This window comes from Puma concolor, chromosome C2 (assembly GCF_028749965.1).
Source record: "Puma concolor isolate L17-30 chromosome C2, mPumCon1.1.hap2, whole genome shotgun sequence".
NCBI lineage: Eukaryota > Metazoa > Chordata > Mammalia > Carnivora > Felidae > Puma > Puma concolor.
The window spans coordinates 145,547,724-145,559,048 of NC_141675.1; the positions used below are offsets into that span (position 1 = coordinate 145,547,724).

General features: G+C 42.8%; 1 protein-coding gene across 1 annotated transcript; it reads right to left on the reverse strand.

Moving 5' to 3' along the window:
* Window positions 1–8,625: 8,625 nt before the first annotated feature.
* CLDN17 (claudin 17) lies at window positions 8,626–11,110 on the reverse strand. The gene has a single exon (XM_086675826.1). It carries the CDS (start codon window positions 10,911–10,913, stop codon window positions 10,254–10,256), a length of 660 nt encoding a protein of 219 aa, XP_086531952.1. The 5' UTR covers window positions 10,914–11,110; the 3' UTR covers window positions 8,626–10,253.
* Window positions 11,111–11,325: the final 215 nt, after the last annotated feature.

An 11,325-nucleotide genomic window follows, 5' to 3' on the forward strand; every position in this document is an offset into this window, starting at 1 on the left:
TTCTCTCTCACCCTCTCTCTCTGAACCTTCTCACTTGTGCTCTCTCTCTCTCCCAAAATAAATAAATAAACTTGAGAGAGAGAGAGACAGAGACAGAGAGCGCTGAGGAAAGAAAAGTAAAAATAAAAGGTAAAGGATAATTGAAGGTAGACAATGAAGTTTAGGATCAGGAAATATACATGTCTGTGAGTTCTTTTTTTTTTTTTTTTTAATTTTTTTTTCAACGTTTATTTATTTTTGGGACAGAGAGAGACAGAGCATGAGCAGGGGAGGGGCAGAGAGAGAGGGAGACACAGAATCGGAAACAGGCTCCAGGCTCCGAGCCATCCGCCCAGAGCCTGACGCGGGGCTCGAACTCACGGACCGCGAGATCGTGACCTGGCTGAAGTCGGACGCTTAACCGACTGCGCCACCCAGGCGACCCCATGTCTGTGAGTTCTAATGAAGAAAGTGACACGATAATAGGTATGGCTGGAGGTAAGAATCCTTCTGTGTGGAGGAAACAAGGGAAGTGAGGAATTCACAAGATAAGCAGACAGGCAAAAGCTCTATCTCAGTCAGCTGAGCAGGTAGCAACTGGGTTCATGTAGTGAGTATAAATGGGAAAGGGACAGGGCTTTAGAGCACAGTGTTTGGAAAATAATGAGCAAGAATGCGAAGATAGGGACCATGGCAGGAGGCACCAATAGACATCTTGGGTGACCATAAAATGTATCATCCAAAAGGGGATTTTTTTGAGAAAAAAAAGAGGGTGCTATTCTTTGTTATTCTGGGACAGTAGGAGTTAACCAGAATGTAACAGTCACCAGTGTCTTGGGAACAAAGGGCACTGCAATGCTTAGGAAGGTAAAGGAAAATGAGCAAAGTGTGAAACTTAGGAAAACATAATGAATATTATTCTTACCTAAGTTTAAGGCCAACAGGACATACGAGTGAACTACTTTATGGGCAGAGAAAGCAAGCGAACTATAAAGAGCTGAAGACTTGGATTGCTGGGAGATAATAACAGTAATTATGTATTACATTTACATAATGCTTTGTGATTAAAATCCTTTCACAGCCACTGCCTCATTTTCTCCTCACTGTAGCCCTTCCAGGTAGAGACGGTGGTTATTATCCTCCCTAGGTGGGGAGATGGGAAGGAAGGGTGCCACACAGAAGAGAGCTCACTCTTTCAAGATGCCTTGACCTGGCAGGTGGTGGGGAGTGGGCAGTGACCTCACGGTGTCTTTGGAAAGGTTATGTAACCTCTTTTTTTTTTAATTTTTTTAATGCTTATTTACTTTTGAGAGAAAGAGACAGAGCGTGAGCAGGGGAGGGGCAGACAGAGAAGGAGACACAGAATCTGAAGCAGGCTCCAGGCTCTGAGCTGTCAACACAAAGCACGATGCGGGGCTCAAACTCACGGACTGCGAGATCGTGACCCGAGCCAAGGTCAGTTGCTTAACCAACTGAGCCACCCAGGCGCCCCATGGAAGGGTTATGTAACCTCTTTGACCCCAGTTCTTTTACTGTAAGAAATGATGAGAATTTATATATATAGGGGCACCTGGGTGGCTCAGCTGGTTAAGTGTCCAACTCTGGATTTCAGCTCAGTTATGACCTCACAGTTTGTGAGACTGAGCCCCACCTTGGGCGCTGAGCTGACAGCAGAGAGCCTGGTTGGGATTCTCTCATCTCTCTCTACCCTTCCCCTGCACACATGCTCTCTCTTTCCCTCATCTGTGCCAGGTTATAAATGCAGATATCCTAGTTCTGTGTTCCTTCTACTAAGCCATTTGCCATTTACTGGCAGTTGAAATAATAGGAGAGAATGAGTTCTCAAAGGGAGTACATGTATATGGGATCTAGGGATAAACACATAAGCAGTGTGTTTATCAAAACACTAAAGAAGATTTCTTCTCAGCAACAATTTAAGAAAAAAATTAAATCAAGGGAGATTTGAGGGAAAATGACAAGATTACTGAAACAGGTATTTGGTCATCTTGATAAGCCCAACTCTTTAAGAACATTCCAAATAGAAGACATTTCAAGGGATGCAAATTATAATACTAATGGAGGCTCAACGCTCCGACAGGTCTGAGGTCAAGTTGAGGGTGATGGAACAGAAGAGGAGGAGTAAGATGTAATGCCAGAGAAGGCAAGTGGAAAGTTGAGCGGCAGGTCTTTCCTGAGGTGGGGAGATTTGGGTCTGGAGATTGGGGTCTGGAGATTGGGTCTGGAATGCAATGGGGTCCTGAGTTAGACCAGACTGAGGTAAGGAGGACTTGGCCAAAGAGGCTGACCTCCCTTGGCCTCAACTCCTTCCACGATCTTTTTCAACCTTACAATTCTGTGATTCTAACTAAGTCATCAGTTATGGGACAGGATGGAAAAGGGCTTTACAAAAAACAGCGGTGTCTCTAATGCTTCTGAGAATATTCAGCACTGACTAAATGCCAGAGCTTTCAGAATTATTTGCCTCGTGGTGAAACAGAACGTCGCTTTACCAAATCACACTCTGAGTTCAGACTACAACTTTTACCCATTTTAAAGATATTTTTCTTTTTGTCCTACGTTGTCTGCAACAATTCATTAATAGACCGACCATTAAATAAATATTTTCTTAGACATGATTCTGCTAAGAGTACTCGAAACACAAAACTCCTTTCCACCCACTTAGGAACTGAATTTTTGATTACCTCTAGATAAGGTGCTTCATACTATGATTCATTTAAAATTTCCTTCCTTCTTTAATTCAGCATTTACTCATTCTCCCAGAAAAAACATCTGCCATGCCCCATGTGCCAGGTGTTTTGATATGAAAACATTAAGTATTTTTTAAAGCTGAACTTTGTTTTTGTTTCAAACCCGCATGGAATACAAACTTAATCTTATCCAGGGAGGGTTCCTAATTTTCCCAGAGTTGTATAAGTTCTGTGGGCTCATATAAAGCCGCGTTCACTGATCTGATACTTAGACCCTCACGAGTCACCTGGGATTGTGGTGAGGTTCCCCTATTTCGGAATGATTCCCAGAGGCTGTATCTGTCAGATCTGACCAGAAAAAGCAAAACCATTTTAAATATTCAAATTGGTGGAACTGGAGAGAGAAACTTTGTTATGCAGATTATGGGGAGAGGGGAGAAACCAAGGAAAGGGTCATGGAGCTCCCTAGACACTAACATAACAGCAGGAAGTGGCTAATTCCCTGAGGATGGGAGAACAAACAGAAAAGCAGTATTGCTGGACCCAAGAGATGTGTTTCATTTGGCAGAAGCCAGACCCAACGTGGACCCTTCTGGTAAAGCTGGGGAGGAGACAGGATCACCACTGGAGCCTTCTCTCCAGGCAAAGAGACAACAGGAACCCTCATGCCCTCCAGTCTCACCAGTGCCTTTTTAACAAATTTATCTATTTTGAGAGAGAGAGGGGGAGGGAAAGTGAGCAGGGGAAGGGCAGAGAGAGAGAGGGAGAGAGAGAGAATTCCAAGCAGGCTTCCCTGCTGTCAGCACAGAGCCTGGCACCGGTCTTGATCTCACGAACTGTGAGATCATGACCTAAGCCAAAATCAAGAGTCAGATGCTTAACTGACTGAACCACCCAGGCGCCCTCACCAATGCCTTTTATTTTATTTTTAATTTCTTTTAATGTTTATTTACTTTTGAGAGAGACAGAGACAGAATGTGAGTGGCTTAGGGGCAGAGAGAGAGGGAGACACAGACCTGAACCCTCTGAGCTGTCCGCACAGAGCCCAATGTGGGGGCTCGAACTCACGAGCTGTGAGATCACGACCTGAGCTGAAGTCAGCCGCTCAACCGACTGAGCCACCCAGGCGCCCCTCACCAGTGCCTTTTGTTGGCCAAATGTAGCCAGCAGTGGCTGCACACAGAACTGGGGAAACACACAGCCTTGGTCTAGCCTATCTGACTCGTGGACACAGATCAGTTTTCACGACACTGCTCCACTGTAAGAGGCATTGTTTTCAGTGATAAGTTACAAGTTAGCACATTTTTATTATTTATCCTTTAATACACATTATATGTTTTATAGACATTACGCTGGAGAAATTCCAGGAAGTCTGTAACAGTTTGGACCCATTCGACCTAGCTAGTACAGAGTATATGCCTCCATTCCAGCGGCATAGACACGGTCAAGACATAGAAACAGAATTTGACTTACTTTAAGTCTTGTCACTTTATGGCGACAAGGAGCTTGCATTTGCGTTAAACCTTAGAATACTAAAACAGAATAGCTGAGGAGTGATTATTTGAACATCACGCCTTGCGGGATCTGAACTGAAGGAAAACCTCCCTCGTTTACTCTTGAAACAAATGCATGTAGTCACATGTCAGAGCTCACGGTAGCATAGCTAACATCTATCTTTTTATTTTGCTACCCCTCCATCATTTATCCATTACGTACAATCTCTCATTATATACTTATCTACCACCCATCTGTCATCTATCATCTATTACCCCCATCATCATCGTCAATATTACTATTAGCTATTTATAGTAACTACAGTGACTGTTCAGGACTGGAGCCAACACATTTTTTTTTTTTTTTTTTTTTTTTTAATCACTGACATTGTTTAGGGACGGCAGCATGTGAAGATCATAAATGGAACCCATATTTATTGAGTTCTGTGATCATTTTTACATTCTCTCCAGACAGAGGACTTGTTAATGTCTGTACTTGAGGATGGACCCCACTGCTCCCTCGGCACGCCACTACGCTGCCCACAGGAATCCCCTTCCTGGAGATACAGAGTAGACTGAGGAAGGGCAAGAAGTGAGTCTACGGACAAACGCGCTGCGAACAGACCCACTTGTCCATTCATGTGGGTTGCCGTTGCATTCTTACTTAGTTCCAACCACCAAACCTATTGAAATGCTCTGCGCTGGTCTCGGGTGACTGTGACATATTCTTCTGGTGCCATAGTAGGTGGAAAACTGGCAAGACTCTTTCCTGTCCTGTCGGACCAAACACATCATGGAGATGTTTCTTATTCCCCAGCACTGTGAGGGCATGAGGAAAACCATCAACATCTTTGGCTCCAGCTGGGGTCAGGACACAGGTCACTTCTGCCCTTAAATTCTCAAACCCGTCTGATAGTTCTGCATTTCTCGTTGCCAGAGTCCCTAGAAAGTGGACTAGGGAGAGCACACAGGGTCATTCCCAGGGACGCATCGATTTCTAGACCCTCTGAACTCCTGTTTGTTTTACTTTCATCCAAATAATTTATTTTATAATCCTAAGAGTGAGGAGAACCTTGTTCTGACTGAGCCATTTTTTAATTTGTCCATGCGATCTTTAGAATTTAGGCTTTTTAGGCGTGCCTGCTTGGCTCAGTGGGTTAAGAGTCCAACTCTCAAATTTTTTTTTAACGTTTATTTATTTTTGAGACAGAGAGAGACGGAGCATGAACGGGGGAGGGGCAGAGAGAGAGGGAGACACGGAATCCGAAGCAGGCTCCAGGCTCTGAGCTGTCAGCACAGAGCCCGACATGGGGCTCAAACTCACGGACCGTGAGTTGAACTCTTAAGGGGCGCCTGGGTGGCTCAGTCGGTTAAGCGTCCAACTTTGGTTCAGGTCATGATCTCACAGTTTGTTCGTTTGAGGTCTGCAGTTCTGTGCTGGCAGCTCAGAGGCTGCAGCCTGCTTTGGATTTTGTGTCTCTCTCTGTCTGTCCCCCATCCCCTATACTTGTGCACTTGCCCCCCCCCCCACCTCTCTCTCAAAAATAAATTAATTAATTTAAAAAAAAAGAGTCCAACTCTTGATTTTTGTCTCAGGTCATGATCTCATGGTCATGAGATCGAGCCCCCTGTCAGGCTCCACGCTGGGCATGAAGCCTGCTTATGATTCTCTCTACCTCTCCCTCTGCCCTTCCCCATCTCCCTCTTTCTCTCTCTCTCTCTCTCTCTCTGTCTCTCTCTCAAAAGAAAAAAAAAAAGAGGTTTTTCAGACCAAACAAAAGCAAGACACAGAAGCTGTCTTTAAATTTCTGAGTTCTATTGTTTTAGCTCTTTCCTGTGGGAGGAGGAGCTGCATATAAGCTAAAATCGCAAACTGTTATACTGCATTTATATCGTTTCTTGATCATTCCTCAAATACTTACTAAGTATCTACTTAGTACTATTGTTGACCGCCTGATTTCTCAAGGTCAGCTCTATGACTCAGGCCAAGTCATGTAACTTAGTAAGTTTGAGTTCTCTTAGTTGCAACGCTTATGTTGATAATGATGTCTACACTTTCTACATTATATAGTTGTTGTGAAGAAGAACAAGTGAACCCAACAAAATATTTCTAGACATATCAACTTTTTTTTGAAAATGAAAAGAATTCTTAGTGTTCATGTAACTAAAATTGTAACTTACAATGGGTTACTCCTTTAAAACATTTTTGGGGCTCCTGGATGGCTCAGTCGTTTAAGTGTCCAACTTCGGCTCAGGTCATGATCTCGCGGTGAGTTCAAGCCCTGCGTCGGGCTCTGTGCCGGCAGCTCGGAGCCTGCTTCGGATTCTGTCTCCCTCTCTCTCTGCCCCTCCCCTCCCCTGCTCATGCTCTGTCTCTCTCTGTCTCAAAAATAAATAAAAACATTAAAAAAAATGTTTAAACATTTTTAATCATGTGTGGCTAAATAATATTTATTTTCCCTCTTTCCCTGGCCACCATTCCAGAAGGTAGCCAGCAATGCATTTCGCTGGCTCAGTGGAGTGTATAGCAAAACTGAAGGCAAAATAGTCTAGAAGAGGTTTAGTTTTTATGCATTTTTGCTTCTGAAAGCCTAAGCCTCTATGAACCTGGATAAAATTGTTGACAGTGGAGAAAAAGGATATTTGTAGAGGTGATATTAAAAAAAAATCTTGGGGCACCTGGGTGGCTCAGTCGGTTAAGCATCTGACTTCGGCTCAGGTCATGATCTCGCAGTCTGTGAGTTCAAGCCCCGCGTCGGGCTCTGTGCTGACAGCTCAGAGCCTGGAGCCTGTTTCAGATTCTGTGTCTCCCTCTCTTTCTCTCTGACCCTCCCCCGTTCATGCTCTGTCTCTCTCTGTCTCAAAAACAAATAAACGTTAAAAAAAATTAAAAAAAAAAATCTCATGGGAGAAGGAATCATTTCTTTCACCACTGTTTGTAGATAATGGTAACCAAATCAACAGGTCAAGCGTTTGCTATGAATCTAGGAAATGGCATAGATCATCTTGATACTGGCTGCACTGGTAGTTTTTTTTTTTTTTTCAAATTTTTTTTTTTTCAACATTTATTTATTTTTCGGACAGAGAGAGACAGAGCATGAACGGGGGAGGGGCAGAGAGAGAGGGAGACACAGAATCGGAAACAGGCTCCAGGCTCTGAGCCATCAGCCCAGGGCCCGACGCGGGGCTCGAACTCACGGACCACGAGATCGTGACCTGGCTGAAGTCGGACGCTCAACCGACTACGCCACCCAGGCGCCCCTGCACTGGTAGTTTTTAATATTCCCCTAGCAATTCTAATATTCGGCCAAGGTTGAAATCCACTAACCCAAGTAGCCCAGAACTAGAGAGTCTCAAGAAAGATTGCCAAGCATCACAAAGAATTAGCAGAGCTGAGAAATCTAAATGGACCATGAGAGCAGGTACAATAGACATCTTGTCAGTGACCTGTATGGACTGATGATCATCATGGGCTGATCCCATCTACCCATCACCCCAAGCATTGCTTAACCTTATACAAGATCTTAAGAATGGTGAAACATGTAGGGAAATACTCCAGAAATTGAATTTACATTCAATTTGAGATAAGAATGATGTAATTCTTGCACACCTGGGTTTGTGGTATGAGATTTACATTCATAATGTGTCTTGAAATTCATTAAAAATTATTGAAGTTTCTTTGTGGTGTGAAACAGAAAATAATGCAGCAGAGTGGAGAAAATAGAAATCATTTCCCCAAACTACACCTTGATTAGTAAAAGAGCAAACAAAAGAATTCTTAGTTCCTGAAATTTTGCCCCAATTCAGTGACTAATGTTATCTCTAATAGTTTTGTGATTCTACCCCATGTTACACCGTTTTTACTCTTTGATCCTCTGGCTGGCAGGATGATGTGCCTCATTTAATCTCTGGAACCTGTCATGCGAGGTTATGTACCTCTTCTAGGGTGCCAAAAGGTAAGACAAATAATTCTATGACAACCTTTACGCATATATCGTACATGTCTTGATTTCATACTTATTTGCCTGTATATATGATCAATGATCACTTTTCAGCACACTCAAAATTTAGACCTTTCTGAATGAAGTCTGAAAAAGAAAATAAGCTGAGGAAAAATCTAAGTAATTCTTTTTCTTGTTTTTAATTGATGTTATTTGAAGATGTTTACATATTGATATTACATATTGATATTATTTGAAGACATTTATGTGGCCTTTAACATTACGTATTACTAATTTTTTTTAAATATTGTCTTATATTACCAAGGCTTCACTTGCTGAAGACTTGCTGGTGGTTTGTAGAATGGAATGAAGGTCTGATGTCAACATCTACCCTTGAGTTATCTCTGATTTAACGTTTCAGAGATAATAGATGGTCTTTTGAAGATAGAAATTCATTCTGAAATTGACCCCACAGTGAAATATATCAACATAATTGAAAATATGTAACAATGTTATTATTTTATTATCGTAAGGATGGACACACAATAAATATTTGGTGAACAAATCTAATCTGTTCATTGCAATTATGTACTGCAAATTAAATACAGTTTTTACTATAAAATAAACATAATATTTGAAGAGTTAGAACTGGATATATAAACATTGATTGGTTCACAACATACTGGAGATATTCAGAAGCAACCCATAGGAGTGGTCTTGCCCCACAAACACTTATATACCCATTCCTCTCCGCCCCCCTCACATACTTTTAACCATATCGGCATATTAAATGTGCATGTTAAATGCATGAGGAGTAAAGAATTGAGAAAATAATATACATAATTCAAGCAAAACACGATGCCTTAACCATCCCTATTTATTTATTAGAGAATAAAATGGAGGTACTTATTTTAGCCTGACTAATTGCCTGAATCATTACCTTAATTCTTCATTTTACTTTGCGTGTGCAGACCTGAACAATGACTAAAGAATAAAACAAGGAACAGAAACCATTCCCTTCAACACCCAAACCTCAGTTCCCTAATTAGGACCGTATTTCCTCTTGATGACAGTTGAGTGCTCATACTCTTGTACTGATGTACTTTATCCAGATAGATACTTCTGTTTGCTGTAGGCACAAATCAGAGGTTATAGAACATATTACTTCTCATTTATAAATTATTTTCCTTTGAATATGTAATTCCAGGCAAGCCTAACTGTATAAATTAGGTGCTTTAACATCATCTTCATAAATTTCCTAAGAGAAATCAGAGCCCCTCTTTTTCCCCTGAAAGTGTCTAATTGCCAGTGCATTTGAGTTTCCTAAGGGAATAACATATCTTTTCATTGGATGGGTATTTCCATATTTTGATAAATTCAATTAAAAATCTTTATTTGAGGGGTGCCAGGGTAGCTCAGTCGGTTAAGCATCCCGCTTCAGCTCAGGTCATGATCCCACAGTTCATGGGTTGGAGCATTAGGCTCAGAGCCTGGAGCCTCCTTCAGATTCTATGTCTCCCTCTCTCTCCACCTGTCCTCTGCTCATGCTCTTTCTCTCTCTCAAAAATAAATAAACATTTAAAAATATCCGTATTTCAGATCTACTATTTTTCAGATTAATTGTTTAAAAAAGGAAAGTCCACATTTCAGTTGTTACTGTATTAGTCTAAGAAATAATGTGGAGGAAAATTAACTTAGGTTATGGTTTAGAGTATTTTTTACTGGTGTGCGTTATCAATTGTAATAAAATTTGCATTTCCTAGCAGATGCTCCATGATTGTCAAAAAAACAAAACAAAACAAAACAAAACAAAACAAAACAAAACAAAACAGTAGTTATCATTATACTAAGGTTGTGGATATACTCGATTTTCGACTCCACAAATTGGAACGGGGATCATTTGTGTCTCATAATAGTAAACGCATTTAATACAGACGGAGTTAGAATGTCCAAAGTAAGCCATTTCTATTCCTACCACGGGTGACCAAGTACGATCTCTCTACCGTTTATACTTTCCTCTCCATTGAAATGAAGCCATAAGGCCAGTTCTCGCGCCCGACGTACTTACAGCGTCTGGCAGGGCTCTACAAAAACCTCTGACTGGAATCCACAGTTGGAGTCCAAAGCAGGTGCTAGACATAGCTGGTGGAGGTCACGTTCCTCCGCTTCTCCGCGTGGGGCACGCAGTATCCCGGGGCTGGGTATCGGTGTCTCGGCTTCTTTCTGTTGCAACAGCAGAACCCGCAGAGCAAACCACCTCCGATGAAGACGATGGCGGTGCTGGCCCAGCCGAGGAAGAGGGCTGCTCCCAGTTCTCGTTTCTGCCCCACGTGGATGGCTGGGTCGTAGAAATCCCTGATGATGATGTTGGCCGTCCAGCACACAGGAATCAGAACGAAGATGCCGGTCAGGATGAAGAGGGCCCCGGAGGTCCCCAGAAGGTACGCTTTGGCCCTCTCGTTGGAGCCCGTGCACCGGATGTGCTTCATGCCGCAGATGCCAAGAAGCAGAGCGATGAGCGAGAGAGCGACGGCGACACACATGAGGGCCCTGGCTGCCTCTAGGACAGGTGGGAGAGCCAACAAAGAGCTGTAGAACTTGCACTGCAGCCGGACCTTGGCTTGTCGGACGCAGTTCATCCAGAGCCCTTCCCAGAGCCTTTCAAAAACGATGATGTTGCTGCCAACGAAAGCCGATACCCTCCACTGGGGCAGGAGGGTTGTGGCAAGCGTCCCGACCATGCCAAGGAAGCCAAGAACCAGACCAGCAATCTGCAGGGGATAGAATGCCATCGCCTCTGCTTTGAAGAGCGATCCAGCCTGGAATGGTAGAAGCTGCTGGAGATCCAGAACGTGGAGGAGGCCTCTTTGAGTCTACAGCAGTCTCTGATGATGTTCTCCAGTGTCCCTGCCCATAATGTTTTAGTTGAAAGCAGCACCAGCGACTGAACTTCGCCTAACTAGAAGTACCTGCCTTTGTACACAGGCATTCATTTCGGTATGGATTATTTACTAGTCATATATAATTGTTTCCCAGCCAATAAGAAGGTAGCCAGAGGTGTGTCCAGAAATACTGCATTCAACTTCGGTCTTCCTTTTATTATTATTGTCTTAGCAATGTTGTAATTAAGTGTCAAAGCTTCCATTGTGGATTGCTAATTACAGAGCTGAAGACTTCCTGCTGGAAAAAATCGCTCTGAGAAAA

Bases quoted from the DNA above. Each gene is read 5' to 3' on its own strand.
- CLDN17 (XM_086675826.1), bottom strand. From the start codon at position 10,913: ATGGCATTCTATCCCCTGCAGATTGCTGGTCTGGTTCTTGGCTTCCTT.